The 21,737-nt window shown below is 34.2% G+C and overlaps 1 protein-coding gene across 4 annotated transcripts in view; it reads left to right on the forward strand.

Annotated features, from left to right (window-relative positions):
- PCLO (piccolo presynaptic cytomatrix protein) overlaps nucleotides 1-21,737 on the forward strand; it is a 382,570-nt gene that overhangs the window by 279,151 nt on the left and 81,682 nt on the right. For 3 of the 4 annotated variants that reach the window (XM_081079464.1, XM_081079465.1, XM_081079466.1), the window contains exons 11-13: nucleotides 9,045-9,153; nucleotides 9,700-9,767; nucleotides 17,566-17,780. In XM_081079464.1, the coding sequence (XP_080935590.1) occupies nucleotides 9,045-9,153; nucleotides 9,700-9,767; nucleotides 17,566-17,780 (392 nt within the window). The remainder of the gene's footprint in view (nucleotides 1-9,044; nucleotides 9,154-9,699; nucleotides 9,768-17,565; nucleotides 17,781-21,737) is intronic. The other variant, XR_013995323.1, reaches the window with a different exon arrangement.

A 21,737-nucleotide genomic window follows, 5' to 3' on the forward strand; every position in this document is an offset into this window, starting at 1 on the left:
GCAATCTACTTTGAATAAGATGATTACCTTACATACCCATCATTGGATAATCCCATGTTATATTATTTTCTTGGGATCGATAACATTTTACTAATCTACCTGTACCCCTTCTCCTACCTCATTCAGCACATTCTGTTTTAGTCTGTTTCAAATAATGCACCTAATTCTAAACACCATAAGCTGTAGTCATAGAGTCACTTTGGTGTCTACGAGAATACCATTCCTTCCAGGAAATATGGGACTGGAATACTAGATTATTTTAGTGGTCATAGTGATCAGAAACAGAATCCTTTCATAATCTCCTCAAGTTCAACCACAAATCATGGCTAATTATATTCCGCTATTTACCTTAAGTGTTTAAAACGCATGAATTTGCAACAGCCATACTGGAGTGAAATACATCATATTTTTTTTCCTGGAAATCAAATGTAATCATTTTCAACCTCCCCTTCATCTACTGGTGAGAAATTCAATGGCATTCATTATTTGATGTTTCGTGGCCCATCAGCTCGATGGAAATTCCCAGTGAGTGTCTTTCTAGACACATTCTAGAATACTGGGGGGTTGGTCCCCTGCCCACTGATCCGTATCACTGAGAGAGCTCTGTCCAAGCCAGCACAATTCTTGAACCTGGGTGGCTCCCTTAATTGTGTGTGACCAAGTTTTCATGAGAGTGGTTCTGCCTAGTTTGAAAGCCACAGAATCTAGTGTTAACTTTTCTAGTGGCACCACAAATATATATTTTTTTTGAGGTAATGTCGTCTTCCCTGAATAATATTAGCAAGCAGGATGCTGCTCCTCACTGCCTTTGAACTTCCAACCACCATGTTTGGGGATATCACCTCCCAAGAACTGACTCTTCACCTATTCCTTTCATTCATCCTATATTCTTTCTTCACTTATTTTTTTAATGTAGTTAGTACTCCTAACACAAGATCTAGAAATCTTCACAGATTTTTAAGTGTACAATGCAATAGTCTTATCTACAGGCACAACGCATAACTGAAATTTTGTTCAAGTTAATTAGAAACTATTTCTGCCTCCCACGGGCCCTGGCAATCACCATTCTGTCCTTTGCTTCTGATTTTGACTATTTTAGATATCTCATATAAATGGAATCATGCAATATTTGTCCTTCTGTGACTGGATTATTTATTTCACTTAGCATAATGTCCTCAAGGTTCATGCATGAGGTCTTATATTACAAGATTTCCTCCTTTTAAAAGGCTGTGTAATATTCCATTGTATGTGTAAACTACATTTGCTTTACCTGTTCATCTGTCAATGGATATTTAGGTTATTTCCACATTTTGGCATTTGTGTATAACACTGCAATGAACATGGGAGTGCTACTATGTTTTCAAACTCCTGGTTTCGATTCTTTTGGATAAATTCTTTAGGATAAGTACCCAGAAATGGGATTGCTATGTCAAGTGGTAATTCCATTTTTAATTTCAGGAAACCTCATACAGTTTTCTACAGTGGCATATCTATAGTGCATTCTAACCAACAGACTACAAGGGTTTCAATTTCTGCACCTTCTGATATATCATTGCTGTTTTGATTTGCATTTCCCTGATCATTAGTGACATTGAGCAATCCTTCCTACATTCTTTTCTCTTCCAGCAAGGCTTAGCATAATTTCCCATCAATGTGCCTGTAGAAATGTGATATTGGCTTTTTTGGGGGGGAATGGAGTGGATAAAAGAGATGAGAAAGCTGGTCAAGTTTTGTTCATTCCTAATTGTCATTGTTTACCCAATATAAAATGATACATCCCACAACAACCTTCTGTTTATTAAATAATGTCTTCAATTTTTGCAAACCCAAGTCTTCAAATAATATTTTCATATAGATAATTAATACAGTTTCTAAATTATCTTTCCTTATTGTGATTAAAATGGCATTACAAGTAACATACGTGTTTTTGTGATAGGTTTTCCATATTTGAACACTGTTTATATCCAGATGGTCTAGGAGGTAGGTTAACTGGCATAAGTTAAATGAGTTTTCCTATTTGCTGATACAACAGTTAGATGGAATTTATATTTCTGCATTACCAGTAACTAACTGTATGATGTTAGAAAAGTCATGTTAACTCATGATTCATTTTTCTAACATGTATAAAAGATTAAAACTAGAACATTCTTGCCTGATTTATAATGTATTTATAAAATAGTTGTGATGTGCTTTTACAACACATCATGTAATTTGGTTCATCCAATCCTTCATTGACTGTTTTATTATTGACTATTAATACTGTAAAATATGTGATAATCAATTTTCTTTACAATTCCTTTTTATAGTTGAAACTAAATCTATTTGAGATCTGTGAGTGTAGAAGTCATTGATTCTAAATACTTTCAATGTACTCAGACCTAGAAAAGAAGTATGGATAAATAAAAACAGTTGAACTGTAGTCTTCGATAATTGTTATATACTTTTTATATTCAAAATGTGAGAATTTTTAAAAATATATAAATTCATTTCATTTGAGAATTTACATATGCAAGCCATCCTTTGCTGATTTTAATTGCTGGGTCTCCACAAAAAGTGTGAGTAAAAGATGAAACATGGAAAGTGAATTGCTCAAGATCACACCCCAAATTAATGACAGTTTTAAATATAGAACTTCTCCAATTCTGAACTATTTAAAAATATATCTGAGCTGTAGAACATTTCTCTAAAGAACTCTTGTCAATAGTCTGCCCAAGGAAGAAATAGAATGTGTTATCATAATGTACCATAAATTATACTTTTGCTTAACAATCTGTTTCATTTATTTTGAGCTTGAGTCTACTCAATATAAGATGTACAATAGCTTAAAGCAAAAAAGTAAAAAGTTACCCCAAATCTCATTTCATATATATGTATATACATATATATGTATATATACATATATATGTATATGTATATATATGAAAATGTAATTATATATATGGTAATGAAGTTTAATAGTACTGAAATTTGGAGGAATATGCATTTATAACATGTATATTCATAATTCTAATGAGTTTAATTTGATTACCTTTATACTATGAAGAGAGTAAATTGTGCCATATCAAACATTTTTAAATGTATATTTTAATAAAGTAAAATTTTGATATTTTAAATTGAAAGTAATTTTTCGTTTAAATGGCCTTGGCTGTAGGTACTTTGTCTGTGTGGCATGTAAATTTAAACCAAACTTAGATTCATACTACAGATTGGATGTTCCAGCCCCTGAGTTAACCAATCCAGGAACAAACGCAGCAATGCCCAGGGAAGATACCCTAAGTAGGGCGATGCTGTAGGAGCCCTGGGGAGGCAAGACCAGCCAGAAGAACTGCACCAGCTACCAGTGAGGACAGTGAGAGGAAATGTGGGGAATGCAAAAAAAGACAAAGTAGATGACATGCTTCCTGTGCTTGAAAGTTTCAGTATATATGGAAAGGAAAGTGGTAGATAAGGAAACTAATTTAAAACAATATGGAACTTTCAGGATTCTAAAACTCATTGATTCATGTAAGGGGTCCTCTCCTGTGTGTGTGTGTGTGTGTGTGTGTGTGTGTGTGTGTGTGTGTGTGTGTGTGTAGTTTTTTTGACTTGTAAAATTCGTCATTTAAACCTACAGCTCAAAACTGTGTTTTCATCAATTATAAACAAACGGTTGCTTTGTGTTTCATTCTGTCATAGTCATAGTGTCCTCCATATCACAAAATAGAAATAAAATAGTGATCTAGCAAATATAATTATCCTGGAGGAAGCCAAAGATGATGAGTTAATCAATTTGCTGAAGGTCACAACAGCTAGTAAATAATCAAGCTAAATGTGAACATAATTGTATTACAGAGAAGAGAAAGTATCAATAGTCAACTCCCAGCAACATGTTGGTTGATAAGACACATATCTGATAGATAAACTATGTATCTTTTGAAAGCAATACATATAGTCTTTATTTAAAGATGAGTAGATTTTAATATTTTAATGAAATATCAGGCACACACATACACATTGTTGTATTTGAAAGCATTATTGAAATTACTGAGTAAAATAACCAAACTGTAATAATCCACTGTATTCTTTTTAAAACAATTCAGACTCCATGTTCAATAAAATGAAATTAAGATTATCTTCTTTCCAGTGTATCTTTAGAGACAATGTCCTAGTTAACAGAAGTTGTAAAGTTATTTTAAACTCCTAACTTATTCAGATTGATCAGATAAGCAGGATTCCTACAAGCATCTAAGAGTCGAACTGGAGAATGAGGAGGAAGGAAAGCATGTAGATGGAGCCTGCTTCAATGGATGTAGCTCCATTTTTGTATATTTTGTATACTGAGGCTCTATTTTAAGTTTCACTTGGATTATGAGTTCCCAGAGTAAAATAATAGAAATAATGACCGTGATAAAAATGACAATATTATGAGATTTGCTCTTCAACAAGATACTTTCCAAACTTAAAACTATATACTTGTAGATGAGTTTCCTTGGGAACATATATTTGGGTTTTGAATGTTTTATTATGATTTAGGGCATCTCTTTGACCTGTAAATAAGCAGGACACTATTCAAATACTATCGTTTTTTCCACTTTAACAAAGAGTCCCTCCTGCCATTCTTCTTTCCCTTTTGTTTTTTTCCCTTTCCTCCACCTTTCTTTCCTTCCTTTCTTTCATGTTAATGTACAAATAAGTTATAATTGTAAAATATTTTTTTAAAAATTTAAAAACTAATACAATCCATTTATATATGTATGTGTTTCTCTTATATTAACCCTGACAAATTTCAAAATGAATGAGTAATTAATATAACCGATAGTGACAATGTATTAGACCCCTGATACTCACTTGTAGGATTTGTTCACCATTTAGAAAACCAGGGCAGATAACCAGTTCAGCTGAGGCTTTGCTGCTGCTGCTAATTTATTGGACTCATGGGAGTGGATGTCCAAATTTAGTAAATTAATCTATAGTCATTGTTAATAATATCAATGGAGAAAAGGTTATAAAACAAGAAATTATGAATACTATATTATGTACATAATTTTTTTAATTAAGTTTTGTTTTGTATTTCTTTACCCCAGCTGTGTCAGACTCTCATTTCATAGTACACTGGCCTCATTGATTCATGTAAGGGGTCCTCTCCTGTGTGTGTGTGTGTGTGTGTGTGTGTGTGTGTGTGTGTGTGTAGTTTTTTGTTCATTGATTAACTCATTTATCTCATTTTATTTTCCCATTCCCTTCTCTCCATGAGCAGCTATCATAATGTATGTGATGTCTATTATTTATTTATAAAATGTATAAGGCTAATACGTGACTATCATTTTAATGTACATAAAGGCAATTGCCCTATAGATCAGATCCTCTTCCTCACACGGTTTTACTTGCAAATGATTTTTAGATGGATTCACCTTTTGGTGTTAACACCTGGCATGGTCTGTGTCCTGCAAATTCTGTGTAGTGTTTCCATTATGAGCATTCACTGCATTCTAATTGTCTGTTTCTCCTGATACTGCCACTTCCCCATATACAGATACTCAAAGAGAAGACTTCTGGGTCATAGAGTGCAACTTAACAATGTTCTGCCTCATTGCCCTCCAGAGTGCTTGCACTTATTTATTTTCCCATTAAATTTATTACATGTTTATAAATTATAAATAAGCAGTTTTATTTTTTATACTGATATGGTCAGAGTATCCTTACATCATAGAGTTGGGATAAAGCTGAACAACCATCTAGTAAATATCATCTCCCCTGAAGTCAAGATCCCCTAATCACACATCCTGGCCAACATATGGTATTTTCTTTCAAACATTTTACAAGATGACAAGAGTTTATTAGCTCATTTGTTTTCATTATTGATTTAATTTGTGCTTTCTAATTACTAATGATTATGGGATTTTCTTCATATAATTATAACACTTCTGAATTTCCTTCTTTTCGAATCATCTTCATTTTACAAATTGCCAAGATATTTCTGTTTTATTTCTAGTAGAATATCATTTTTTATTACTTTACATGACAGCATAAAATATTAGCTTATAACAGCACAAAGGTGGTGAGGATTACAAAGATGATGAATTGTGTATTGCCTGCCACCTAGGTGCTGAAAAAAATGTATGTGGAATAAATAAATAAAAGTCACGGAGTTTTTGTTTGATATATCTTAGAATGTACATTAACCTATAAAATTTTGACTGTTAACTCAATAATTTTAATCCATAAATGTTTTTGAAGTAATGGTAAATATTAAATATAGACAAAGAAATAATATACTAGAATTTTTTCTTATAAAGGTAAGAAAAGCTAGTGTCAGTTTGAGGAGCATGCAAAAATTAACTGTCCCCAAAGTTATAAAAAACACGTTTGAGAACATTTTATGTTGACTGATCTTTTTAATTCAAAAATTACCTGATTTTTGTCTCTTTTTTTGGTTTTTAATAAACTATTAAGTATAAGATTTTGAGCAGAAAGTCTTATCATCACTGTTGCACATTCAGCAAAAATTCTGATTGTCATATTGTGCTTATTAAAAGCTACTAGAATAGGCACTTTCTAGGGATATAATTGAAGAATCATCTGTATAATCTCAAACTTGAACAATTTGTTAACAAACATGTTGATATGTATGTTGAGAATATAAATATTTGCTCATAATGCTAAATAATAGATTTCACCATTTATATGTATTTATACTATCTTCTAGGAAATATTTCTTAAACTAAGTCAAAGTAAAAAGTTATCTGATGTTTGAATGTGCTTACATTTAAGTCAATTAAATAATAAAATACGATTTTCGTGAACTTCCATGTTGTATGATTACTTTCAACAAATTTTTGTGTATTTTAAAAGTTTATAGAATTTTATAATTAACATATTTTTCAAAACTACTATATTTGAAATCATGTGATACTTAATTCTCACAATTACTGAAACCATCATATGAATTAAAAAGGAATGAATTATGTATTCACTTTGTTATTTTAGTGTGGTTCTTTTAGGATTTTAGGAATTTGGAGAAGCAATGGAAAGGGCAGGTGGTTTTAAAAAACTATGTTCAAGTAGCTATATTCTCTATAGTATCTGATACTCACCATTGAAACCAGGAATAAAAGGATAAAAGAACTGGCAGAATCATTTGAACAAAAGCACTGCACCAACTCTGGTGGGAAACTGAGTGAAGGGAACATTTCAGCTGGTATATCATGGGATAGAGCAGATTGTGTAGGTCATGATATCACGTACAGATCTAGGCAAGACCCTAGTTATCTGTGTATATTTTTTTCAGCAATGTTATTAATGATTCTAAACAGTTTTCCTTCGTTATGACCAGAATCAGTTCTCATTTCACTGGATGGTTATGTTTTGTAAATTTGGTCTTTTATTTTGTGATATGAAAAACGAACAGATAAATTCAGCAGAAGCATCATGAAAATTATGCAGCTATTTCTTTTCATAGAACATGCTCCTGCAGAAAAGTGACAATGCAATTTCTGGATTATAACACCATTAATTTGTTTCCATTCAAAATCATCTGTTCACAAATGTTCACAAATGTACTCTTTCTTCTGAGTAAAAGAACAAAAGTGTGTTTTTCAGTGTGCTTTTCATCTTTCAGTACTAAAATTTTCTTTAGTGGTATTTCCACTGTACTTTATGTAATTTTCTTGTTTTATGTGTGCAACAGCCTGGGATTGTTGAAACAAGCCTAAGGCCCATCTGAAGATAAAGTTTTCTTGGAGTAAGTTATAGAAAAGCCATTCTTGTTTGTGTTATCGTGGACATTTTTATGAACTTCTTTTGACATTTCACTATAGTAAAAACATTTCCCTTACTTGTTTGCAACTGGTAATATTCTTTTTGATGTATATTGAAGTCATTAAAACTTTTCAAGACTCAATCATATCATGTTAAGAATTTCACATTGAAACCAATTTTGAGCAATAGGGAATTTCATGTAAGCATCTGTGAAATTCAGAAATTGAATTGGAAACCTAATTGTGTAAGTATTTTATTTAATTATAGCCTAATATGGCATACATATATTTTTCTCAGGTAAAGCCGGTAGTATTCACAAATATTTGGGCACTCTGAGTGGTTTCATCTAATTTATACCCAGCAAATGTAGCCACATATTAGTACCATCTGATTTGTGCCAAATATTTGTCTCTAAATTATTTTGACAGTTTATATAAAACAGACCAAAGAAACTAAAAGTAAAATATTGAAATAGTAATTATTTTACCACTTTTCATATAAAAATTATCTTTCTAAGTAGAGAGGCAAACATGAAATGCTCTGTAACAAGTATAGCAACATAATTTACAGGACCCAGTGCAAAATGAAAATGTAGGACTCTTTGTACAAAAATTATTAAGAATTTCAAGGTAGTAACAGGAAAGCATTAAACCAAGCATGAGACCCCTCTGAGCACAGGTCTTGTACTACTGCACGGGCCACACACACACCCATGAAGGTGCCCCCTCTATAACATTCCTACTTCTTCTACTCAGGGATGTCTTGCATGCAGTGAAGAAAAGACACAATGTGGAAATCTATTTTATTTGAGCAAAGTTGAAACTACAACAGTTTCTTAAGGGGAGCTTCACAACAAAATCCTAATGATGGGGTTTTTTGTTTGTTTGTTTTTGTTTTTCCTACCGCTCCCATTCCACCATAGAATGTGGAAGTTTACACTCTTCTAGTGACTTGTTCTCCGTGGAAAATTTATATTGGTGTTTGTGATTACCTTTTATACTACACAAAATTGATCTAAACAATATCTATTCAATAATGTTTTCTTTATAGCAGTGTGAACAAAATGCATGTGCTTGATATCTAATAGATTTTTCAAAAGCCATATTTTGCGTGTGGTATTAGATACATGGTATGTGTTCAGGTAGGTTTTGGTATTAATGGTCCGGAAAACTTTGAACTGATGTCCTCTGAAATGGTGTGCTGAGTTGGTTTTAAATGCAGAGCAATGCCTTCTATGCCCTATGAACCTACACTAGAAATAGCACACATTTTGTTTTTTAATTTTATACTTGAATTTGTATTTTTAGGAATGCAAGTATTGGAATGGAATGGAATTCCTTTAACTTCTAAAACATACGAAGAAGTGCAGAGTATCATTAATCAACAAAGTGGGGAAGCAGAAATATGTGTAAGACTGTGAGTTTTTCCCCATCTTTTTGTTTCCATTTTTTGGCTATTCATGGCTCTTTTAATTTAAAATTGTTAAGGTGGAACCTTTGCCAGTCAGCAAGATTTTTTGTAATTAAAAAATAAACTGAATACAAGTTTTATAGATTTCTTGTGTTCAGAATCAAAGTCTAACGCATAGAAAGAATTCAGCTAATTTTGTTTCTGATTAATATCAATGCCACTCCCCTTTCATGCTTTTATTGAAACATGCTTCATTTAAAAGAAAGCCTAAGCCCATTTAGATTTCATGGATGTCTATAGTATTTCAAAATAAACTTACATTTAATCCATAAAGATTTCACCTTAAATAATCATTTTTATCAGCTGATTTTTAACAGCATTGCAAATATATATTTGGTTAGAAGGGTTAGCATGCTTTGAAATTGCTTTATATCATTAACCACTTCTCATTTACCTACAGAAAAAAATATTCAGGGTAGTTGGGGAAAAGGGCCTTTTGTCTCAGGCTCTCTCAATGTTTTTCTTAATTTTTTTGTTTGTTTTAATTTTTAGGGACCTCAATATGCTATCGGATTCTGAAAATCCCCAGCACCTGGAACTTCATGAACCACCAAAAGCTGGTAAGTGAAAGCACTCTGCTTTCAACTGTGGGTAAAAATGTAGATATATAAATACGGATACTCCTCTACTTACAAGGAGGTTACATCTTGATATTAACCTATATCGCAAGTTAAAAATCTCATAAGTCAAAAATGCATGTAATACACCTAACCTACCAAAAATAGCTTAGCCTAGCTTACCTTAAATGTGCTCAGAACATTTACATTAGCCTACAGTTGGGCAAAATTATCTAGCACAAAGCATATTGGATAATAAATTGTTGAATATCTCATGTAATTTATTATGCATACCACATTCCCACCATCATAAAGTTGAAAAATTGTAAATTGAACTGTCTTAAGTTGCAACTGTCTATAGTTATAGAGACAGATGTAGCTGTAGATAAAGATATAGACATACGAGTAAACATAGATATAGACAAAAATGAAGTTATAGACTGATAGGTATTTATATTTAAGTAATCATAAACAAAATCAGAAGCATTTTAGCTACCTTTTTAGCATTTTATGGACACACATATTTGCATGTTCGGCACATGAAAGAAATTCATATGAAATTCTTGCTGTGTGAGTTCACATTTTTAATTCTTTAAAGTAAATTTATGTCATCAAAATGGCGGTGTGAGGTGAGCCTCTGTAAAGCTCCCCTGGATTTAACAGCAATAACTCCACAAAGGACTCTCTGCACAGCAGACAGGCAAGACGAAGAGGCCCACTACTGCATTCTCCTAAAGGTGGGAGAATCATGCGAGCAGTGGAGAAGAGAAGGGAGAAGTGCGGAGACGGAGCCGAGTGGGCGCAGGACACAGACCTAGGTCACTGCTGCGAGCTCGCTGCATCCCGGAACTACCGCAGCTGTGGGAGAGGGAAAAACTCAGACTGCTATGGCTCCGCTTACGGCCCACAGGGCTGAGGGGGCAGCATATAACACGGCTGAACCAACGCTTACGGCAGAGACCTCGGAGAAAAGACTGAGGGAAGAAGGCTGAAAACGGTGGTTTAAGCCCTCATTGCTGAGCAGAGAATGGAAGCCTTAGGCACTGAGATTAGCCGACCCCACCCGATCCTCCCAGAGCTCACCCCGCCCCCACCTGCCCGGTGCTAGAGGCAGAACAGTAGCAGTGTCAGATCAAAAGAACAAAATATTTGATGTTCTGAGAACTGTGGATTGCAGACAGAGATTCACAGCCCAACTAGTTCCAGCAAAGGGGAGGCAGCTGTGGAAGCGGACCAGCTGTGGTGGTGGTTGCCGCCATTGCTCTGGGCCATCTCTCACACTCACCCCGCCCCTGGCCCCACCTATCTGGGCAGATCCCTGTAGGAGTAAACAGAACTGCTGAAACATATGGGCTCTGAATCTGGTGCAGAAAGATCTTTGGAACTTCAAAAGCTCTCCACATCCCCACAGGTAAGTGGGGAAAGCTCTATGACCCAGGCAAACTGTTAACAGAGGAGAAGCCCATCTCCCAGGAAATCCCCCCATTGTGTGAGAAGCTGGAATAGTGCAGAGAAAACATAGCACTACTGTGTGAGAGAGGAACAAAAAGGCTGCAGTCGGAGAGAAAATAAAACATTCTACCAACAAGTATCAGAAAACAAAAGAAAGACCTCTTCCTATCAACCTGTTGCAGAAGCCTCTCCTGTAGATGTCTAGGAAGAGAAATAATAAATAAGTAATTGCCATGAATAACCAAGGCAACAAGACAGCTCAGAAAGAAACTGAAAAATCTCCAGAAAAGGAACTTAAAGATATGGAAATATGTGACTTAAATGACAGAGAATTCAAGATTGCAGTTCTGAAAAAACTCAGTGAGATGCAAGAAACACAGAAAGGCAATTTAATGAACTCAGAAACGCAATCAAAGAACAACATGAGCATTTATGAAAGAGATTGAAATTAAAAGAAAAAAAAATGGAATTTCTGGAGATTAAGAACTCAATAGAAGAAATTAAGAATGAAATAACCAGCTTAGGTAGTAGAGTTGACCAGATGGAGGAAAGAGTCAGTGACATCGAAGATAGAAACCTGGAAATTACGCACATGGAAGAAGAAAGAGACTTGAGACTTAAACGAAATGAAAGAACTCTACAAGAACTTTCTGACTCTATCAGAAAGAGCAATATAAGAATAATGGGCATACCAGGAGGAAAAAAAAGAGAGAAGGGAACAGAGAATATATTCAAACAAATTGTTGATGAGAACTTCCCAAACTTGTGGACAGAACTGGATCCTCGAAACCAAGAAGCAAATAGAACACCTAATTTCCTCAATCCCAACAGGCCTTCTCCAAGGCACATTGTATTGGAGCTGTCTAAAATCAACGACAAAGAAAGAAACCTCAAGGCTGCCAGGGAAAAGAAGATTGTAAACTACAAAGGAAAGCCCATTAGATGATCATTAGATTTTTCAGCAGAAACTCTACAAGCTAGGAGGGAGTGGAACCAAATATTCAAACTATTGAAAGAGAGAAATTATGAGCCAAGAATAATATATCCAACAAAGATATCCTTTAGATATGAAGGAGGAATAAAGATCTTTCCAGACATACAGAAGCTGAGGGAATTTTCTAATACACGACGTGCACTATAAGAAATACTAAAGGAGGCTATTCGACCACCATCAACAGGGACAATTTGTGGCAACATAAAAAGGGGGAGAGTAAAAGCCTGAACCGGAATATGGGAATGGAGAAAGTAAGCATGCTGAAGAAAATGGAATACTCTAAATATCAAACTTTCTTTTACATAAATTTAAGGGTAACCACTCAAAAAAAAATCCAGAACTAAAATATATACTGTAATAAAAGAAGAAACAGAGGGAAACATCATAGAATACCACCACACAGAAATAATAGACAACAACAAAATGGCAAAGAAACAATGGAGACACAGCCTTACCAGGAAACTAAAGAAAGAATGACAGGAAATCCTCACGTATCAATAATCACCCTAAATGTAAATGGACTGAACTCACCAATAGAAAGGCACAGAGTAGCAAATTGGATCAGAAAACTAAACCAAACCATATGTTGTCTCCAAGAGACACATCTCAGCTACAAGGACAAGCATAGCCTCAAAGTGAAAGGGTGGAAATTGACACTCCAAGCAAATGGTACCCAGAGAAAATCAGGTGTAGCCATAATGATATCAGATGAAACAGACTTCAGGGTGAAAAAGGTAACAAGAGACAAAGATGGACATTTCATAATGGTAAAGGGGACTATACAACAAGAAGACATAACAGTCATCAATATTTATGCCCCCAATCAGGGAGCACCAAAATATACCAAGCAACTACTAACAGAACTAAAGGGAGAAATTGACCAAAACACAATTATACTAGGGGACTTAAATACACATTGACAGCTATGGATAGATCATCCAAACAGAAAATAAATAACGAAATAGCAGCCCTAAGTGATATGTTAGATGAAATGGATATAATTGACATATATAGAGCACTTGATCCTAAAACATCAGACTATACATTCTTTTTGAGCGTACATGGAACATTCCAAGGATAGACCATATATTGGGACATAAAATCAGCCTCAGCAAATTTAAGAAGATTGAAATCATACCAAGCATATTCTCTGATCATAGGCTTTGAAATTGGGTATCAACTGCAGAAAGAAAGCAAGAATATACACAAATACATGGAGATTAAACAACATACTTTTAAACAACGACTAAATCAAAGAAGAAATTAGATGAGAGATCAAAAGATACATAGAAACAAATGATAATGAAAATACATCATACCAAAATTTTTGGGATGCAGCGAAAGCAGTTTTAAGAGGGAAATTTACATCATTACAGGCCTATCTCAAGAAACAGGAAAAATCCCAAATAAATAACCTCATGTTACACCTTAAAGAACTAGAAAAAGAAGAACAAGTGAGACCCAAGGTCAGCAGAAGAAAGGAAATGACAAAAATCAGGGCAGAACTAAATGAAACAGAGAGAGAACAAAAAGACAATAGAAAAAATTAATGTGACAAAGAGCTGGCTCTTTGAAAAGTTTAACAAAATTGACAAACCGCTGGCTAGACTCATTAAGATAAAAAGAGAGAAGACACTAATTAACAAAATCAGAAATGAAAAAGGGGAAGTTATCACAGACACCACAGAAACACAAAGGATCATCCAAGAATACTATGAAGGACTATATGCCACCAAATTCAATAACCTAGAAGAAATGGACAGTTCTTAGAAACATATAGCCTTCTAAGGCTGAACCATGAAGAACTGGAAAATCTAAACAGACCGATCACCAGTAACGAAATTTAATCAGTTATCCAAAACCTTCCCAAAATCAAAAGTCCTGGACCAGATGGCTTCGCTAGTGAATTCTACCAAACCTTCAAAGAGGATCTAATGCCAATCCTGCTCAATCTCTTCCAAAAAATTGAAGAAGAGACAGTACTCCCTAACTCATTTTATGAGGCCAACATTACCCTGATACCAAAACCTGGTAAGGACAACACAAAAAAAGAAAACTACAGACCAATATCTCTGATGAATACAGATGGAAAAATCCTAAACAAAATTCCAGCAAATCGAATACAACAATGCCTTAAAAAGATTATTCAACAAACGAACCAAGTGGGGTTCATCCCCAGGGCACAAGGATGGTTCAACATCCACAAATCCATCAATGTGATACATCACATAAACAAAATAAAGGACAAAAATCATATGATTATATCAATTGATGCAGAAAAAGCATTTGACAGATACAACATCCATTTATGATTAAAACACTTAATAAAATAGGTATAGAAGAAAAATACCTTAACATACTAAAGGCCATATATGACAAGCCCTCAGCTAATCTCATAATTAATGGTGAAAAACTGAAGCCCTTTGCTCTACGTTCAGGAACATGACAGGGCTGTCCCGTAACACCTCTGCTTTTCAACATAGTGTTGGAAGTCCTTGCCAGAGCAATCAGGCAAGAGAAAGAAATAAAAGGCATCCAAATTGGGAATGAAGAAGTTAAATTATCACTCTTTGCAGATGACATGATGTTATATATAGAAAACCCTAAAGACTCCACCAAAAAGTGGTTAGAAACAATCAACAAATACAGTAAAGTTGCTGTCTAGAAAGCCAACGTACAAAAGTCCATTGCATTCCTATATACCAACAATGAAATCTCAGAAAAAGAAATACAAAAAAACAATTTCTTTTGCAATTGCTGCAAAAAGAATAAAATACCTAGGAATAAACTTAACCAAGGATGTGAAGGATCTATATGCTGAAAACTGTAAGACATTTTTGAAAGAAATTGAAGAAGACACCAAGAAATGGAAAGACATTTCGTGCTCATGGATTGGAAGAATCAGCATAGTTAAAATGGCCATATTACCCAAAGCCATATACAGATTTAATGCAATCCCCATCAAAATTCTAATGGTATTTTTTAAAGAAATAGAACAAAACATCATTATATTTGTTTGGAACCACAAAAGACCCCGAATAGCCAAATAAATCTTAAGAAAAAAACCAATACTGAAGGTATCACACGCCCTGACTTTAGCTTGTACTACAGGGCTACAATAACCAGAATAGCATGGTATTGGCAGAAAAACAGACATAGACCAGTGGAATAGAATTGAGAACCCAGAAATAAAACCACATAAATATGGACAGATAATTTTTGATAAAGAAGCTAAAAACATACAATGGAAGCAAGACAGCCTCTTCAATAAATGGTGCTGGGAAAATTGCATAGCCACGTTCAAAAGAATGAAACTGGACTGTTATCTGTCGCCATGTACCAAAATTAATTCAAAACAGATCAAAGACTTGCATAAGACCTGACACAAAAAACTGCATAGAAGAAAACATAGGTACTAAACTAATGGACCTTGGATTCAGACAGCATTTTATGAATTTGACTCCAAAGGCAATGGAAGTAAAAGCTAAAATAAACGAATGGGACTATATGAAACTTAAAAGCTTCTGCACAGCAAAAGAAACCATCGACAAAATAAGGAGGCAACCAAGTGAATGGGAGAAGATTTTTGCAAACAGTGCCTCCGATAAGGGGCTAATATCCAAAATATACAAGGAACTCATGAAGCTCAACAACAAAAAAAACAAACAACCCAATTGAAAAATGGGTAGAAGACCTGAAGAGACATTTCTCCAAAGAGGACATACAAATGGCAAATAGACATATGAAAAAATACTCAACATCACTAATCATCAGAGAAATGCAAATAAAAACCACAATGAGATATCACCTCACCCCAGTCAGAATGGCTATCATCAACAAGACAAATAGCAACAAATGTTGGAGAGGCTGTGGAGAAAAAGGAACCCTCATACACTGTTGGTGGGAATGCAGACTGGTGCAGCTGCTATGGAAGGCAGTGTGGAGGTTCCTCAAAAAATTATGAATAGAATTACCATATGACCCAGCAATCCCTCTCCTGGGTATCTACCCAAAAAAATCTGAAAACATTTATCCATAAAGACATGTGTGCTCCAATGTTCATTGTAGCTTTGTTTACGGTGGCCAAATCATGGAAACAACCAAAATGTCCTTCAATAGATGAATGGATAAAGAAGTTGTGGTATATATACACAGTGGAATACTATTCGACGGTAAGAAAAGATGATATAGGAACATTGTGACAACATGGATTGATCTTGAGAGTATCATGCTAAGCAAAATAAGTCAGACAGAAAAAGCAGAGAACCCTATGATTTCACTGATATGTGGTATATAAACCAAAAACAACAAAAGAACAAAACAAACAAATGAGAAACAAAAACTCATAGACACAGACAATAGTTTAGTGGTTACCAGAAGGTAAAGGGAGTGGGGAGAGGGAGATGTCGGTAAGGGGGATCAAATATATGGTGATGGAAGGAGAACTGACTCTGGGTGGTGAACACACAATGGGATTTATAGATGATGTAATACAGAATTGTACACCTGAAATCTATGTAATTTCACTAACAATTGTCACCCCAATAAATTTTTAAAAAATAAAAAAAATGAAAGTAAATTTATCCCATCAAAGTAACCCATGGATCCATTAATTTTGGGCCTTATATGATTTTTAGATAACACTTGATTCATTTTACCATAACTGTGTTTTGGAACACTTATTCCTCAACCTTTGATTGCCTTTTTATAATAAATGAAAATCAACATGTAATTTCGTAAGTACATAATGAAGAGATTTAACTTTCTTAGTTAACAAATATAGTCAATAAATTTAGGTCGACTGTGAGATTAAAAAATATGATTTAGTGCTTTGTTTAACAAATATGTATTGAGTACTTCCTATGCTACAACCAGCATTCTAAGAATCTGGATTACTACACCAAACAGAACAGACTAAGGCCTATAGAAACCTTTATACATCTGTAAAGGTAAATATACTCTGCGAAATTCCCCCCTTAGCAAAAGGTGTATGTAAGATTTAGACAAGGATAAAAAACTAATCATGCAAACTAAATTCCAGTGAATAAAATAGAATGTTTTATCTTTATACAATGCTCTATATAAAACACTAAAAGAAACTTTTCTGAAGATGTAATAGGAACCTCAGTTTCCCTCTGTCACTCAGCATTCTTTCACTCTTCTCCGAGGCTTCTAGACTTCTTTAGAAATAGATACCTAAAGGGACTATTATGTTTATATGTTTATTTATGTATTTTAATGTAGCTTGTTTTATCAGTAATGTTTTGACTGTGTCACCTAGAACTCAAATCAGTTTCATGGTATTAAGTGCCTATGAGATTGAGAAATGTGTAAAGCCATTTCATTTTGTTGTAGTGGATACAGCGAAGTCCCCAGGGGTTGATCCTAAGCAGTTAGCAGCAGAGCTCCAGAAGGTTTCACTACAGCAGTCACCACTGGTCCTGTCATCTGTCGTTGAAAAAGGGTCTCACATTCATTCCGGTCCTACATCAGCAGGATCCAGTTCTGTTCCCAGCCCCGGGCAACCAGGGTCACCCTTGGTGAGCAAAAAGAAACACAGCAGCAGCAAGGTGAGAAGGATTTGATTTGACCTCTGAGTTATTTGTTTTCTAGCTTGTTTAGACTAGGAGATGGGAAATACAATACCATTTTCTAAAGTATCCTTGAGATTTCTCATGTCCTAATGATCTGTTAAAACCAAACACACACACACACACACACACACACACACACACACACATTTTTCCATTTTTGAGTATATAACTGATTCAAGATGATGTATTTCTAATTATTTTAGTAGTTATTATGAGGACCTTGAAAAATGTGTCTGATGTTTCTTATTCCTGGTATTTATTTTTCTTCAATTTTGTTGCATAAATTTGAGCCTCTTTGTTGTATTAAATATTAGCTTTTCATCTTTTTGGAAACAAGATATATATTACGTTAGATTTTGTATCTTAAAGGTAAAAAGGACTCAGAGATAAAGAGAATTAAGTATAATAAACAGGGAAAACCAGTATTGCTATTTTGAATTTTTAACCCTAATTCCCTACTAATAAATGTTCTCTTGATGCAAATTTTTATTTGAAATGAATGCTTCTAATACTATTATTTCAAAGTTACTGGAGGAGTAAAAGAAAACATAGAAATAATTCTTTCACTTTATAAAAGCAGATGAAAATGTAGACAGTTTGCAACTGTTTCCTCATAGATTTTATTGTTAATAGAGAAACTTTCTATATAATAAATACATTAGGAAAACATTATTTTATTTAAATATGTGAAAAGACTTTTCTTTATGTGGTGAGATATATCGGAGAGACAGGCTATTCTTGGATAAATTGACTGGACCTCAGAACACAATTTGTTTTACTAAGCATAAAAAAAAAAACACAGCAGATCACCAAAAATCTCTTTTATTCAGAAGCCAACAACAAAGGTGGGATGATTTTAATCACTGTGTCATAAAATGACTTATTCAAAACTAAATATAGCAAGGCTTCATGAAGAACAATTCAAGGATACTTAGATTCAATTTCCAAATAAATTGTAACACAACTATATTTTATAACATGCAATTATGTATTAATTTTGAAGAATTATTTCATGGGGGCTCCCTGTTTCCTGAGTTACAAACTGATATTTCTTTTCTCAATATTTCCACATAGAAGATAATTTATTTCTCGATATCACCACATAATAGACCTCAACACGTGACAAAATCTGCTACCAAAGTTTCCAAAGCAAGCACATTATAGTTCTACAAGTCTGTCATCCTGATGTTTTTTATTTCACCAGTTGACATCACTGTCCTCTCAAAAAATTAAGAAAAATGTAGCATTACTATTGCCTCTTTTTTCTCTTTATTCACATTGTCTAATCAGTCACTGAATTCTAATCCTCTGAATTCTAATTTTCTGATTACTCTCTAGCAATTTTCTGTCTTCTCTGAACTTACCAATTTCCTTTAGCAAAGCATTATTTTTTTTTACCCACATGACTGCACTTACTATTGCTAATTCCACTCACCAGTCTCTCTTCCTTCTTCTTAAACTAATCTCAAACTATCTGATCTGTGACACAGTGATCTGATTGGATCACTGTCCTATTGAAAAGGTATCCCGGCTACCTGTAACATTGGCCCCATCTCTGCCTAGGACCCTGTCTTGCTCATTCTGTAAAGGGCCTTGTCAGTGGTTCTCCTTGGGAGACTTTAATAGTAAGCATGATGTTGTCATAGCTTTACAATAGCCTTGCTAATAAGTACTCTATTTATTAGGGTTTCCAACTCATTCTTGCTTTCCACAGACATTTTTGGATACCACCTCAGTGTTAGGGGTCGTACATGGTACACAAGATACACAGTACAAAGATGGAGAAAATTCCTTCCCTGCATACTGTGTAAACCAATGGTTCTTGAAGTATGCTCCCAGTACACCAGCATCAGCATCATCTAGGAACTTCCTAAAAATGCTAGTACTTGATCACACCCTGGGCCTTCTGAATCAGAAACTCCAGGGATGGAACCAAGCAACTTGGGTTTTACTAAGTTCTCCAAGTGTGTGTGAATCCCCTTGAAGTTTCAGAAGTGCTGATCTAATTACAGATGAAGAATGATATGTGAACAAATTCAATGAAAGTTTAATGTAGGAAGTCATGAAGAAGTATAGAAAAGGCACTTAGGAGAATGGGGTTAGGAAAGCTGGTGTTTAGCTAATGAACCAATTTGGCAAAGGGAAAAAAGGGCCAACATTCCAAGTAATGAATATAACATGAAAAAGTTCTCATAAACAGAAAATTGTGTGCCTAAAACATAGGTGTACAAAAGATATACAGTTAAGGAAATAAAGGAATAAATAGATGGTTATGAATTGGAGGACATGTTATGCCATGTCTTGCTTTACACCACAGTCTACAGGAAAAGAAGAGCCAGTGACAAGCTTTAAGCAAAACTGAAATAAGAATAATAGGAAGGCTTCTTCTATGAAGTCTTTCCATATTCTAATGTTTCCCTAAAGTCAGAAGTTATTCTTTTTCCTTCTTCTCTCCCTCCAATGTTCACATGTTTTATACATCTCTTAAGACAATTTGTATCTTGATTGTAGTTACTTGTTTGCTTATTTTATCCCTCCAATTGGGCTGTAAGTTCCTAAGAACCAATAGCCATTTTTCATTTTCTCTATAGCACCCTAAGCACATAGTACAGCGGCTTGCACAGAATAGTAACAAAATAAATACTGTGAATTAAAACGTCAGTAATAATATGAGGGTACAAAATGTGACTTTTTTTGTAGTAAGTTAACTTTGGAGGCAATAATTAGAAGGTGAAAACAGGTATTGGAGGACAAACATCAAGGAAATTACATTGACAGATTTTGTGATAAGTGTACTTATTGTCTATGCCAAGAAAGTGGCCTATGTAGTTTTTACAGTATTTTTGCTAAAATAAAAAGTTATAGAGTTATAACTGTCCGTAATGGTAGCTGTTAGCCACATGTGACAATTGAGCACTTGAAATATGGCTAGTCCTCATTGAGATATGTGGTATGTGTGAATTACATGCCAAATTTTGATGACTTAGTATGAAAAAAAGTATGTAAACTATCTCATTAAAATTTTATATTGATTTCATGGTGAAATGATATTTTTAATAAATGGGGTTAAATAAAATATGTTATTGCAAATTAATTTTACCAGCTTATTTATGCATTTTTAATATGACTACTAGACTATTGGAAATCTATGTGTCTCACATTATATTCTATGGACAATGATGGTATAGAGATTACTTAACTCTTATTAGTAGTAATGGCAGTAATCAAATCTGATTATTTTTGTGATATGTATGTATATTATATGTACATTCTTAATTGAATTGTATAGTTACTATATGTAACACTTGAAGAAAGGAACTATTACCTATTAATCTTTCTTGGGTGTTTATCTTCAACATTTAGCTGGTACAGAGTTTCTCAAAACATTTTTGCTGATGAATAAATAAGTTCAATGATATTTTTTGACCCATCAACATGTAGTATGTATAAAAAGCAAAACTGTAATTATCTAAATTCTACAATGTTAAAAAAATTTATGTTGAGAGATTATAGAAACACTGAGTGATGGTCTGAAGCTTACATATCCCTAAGTCAGGTGATATACTGTGTCCAAATACCATATGTTCTTTAGGTAATTTAGATAACTATAGGTTTAACTTTATTGTGTTTTCATTAGGTATGAGACTAAATATTAATGTAATGCAATGTATTTTAAAAATTACATTTAGCATAATAATACATTTAGATATTTAGAACACCGTCTATTCGTCGCGTCCCGCTCAACAAGGGCAGTGAGGAGGCGAGAAGGGGCGGTTTGGGTTAAGTTTTTAAGAAAGAAACAAACAGAGACTTAAAGCTGTTAAATCTCTCAGAAGGCCAGGGGTCTCTTAGTCTCAGAGGACTGGAGCCCCGAATAAAGCCAACTGGAGGCTTTGATAAGTATACAAGGGAGTAGCAGTGTTTTTGGCACGG

Source organism: Rhinolophus hipposideros, assembly GCF_964194185.1.
Source record: "Rhinolophus hipposideros genome assembly, chromosome: 18".
In the NCBI taxonomy this organism is placed as follows: Eukaryota; Metazoa; Chordata; class Mammalia; order Chiroptera; family Rhinolophidae; genus Rhinolophus; species Rhinolophus hipposideros.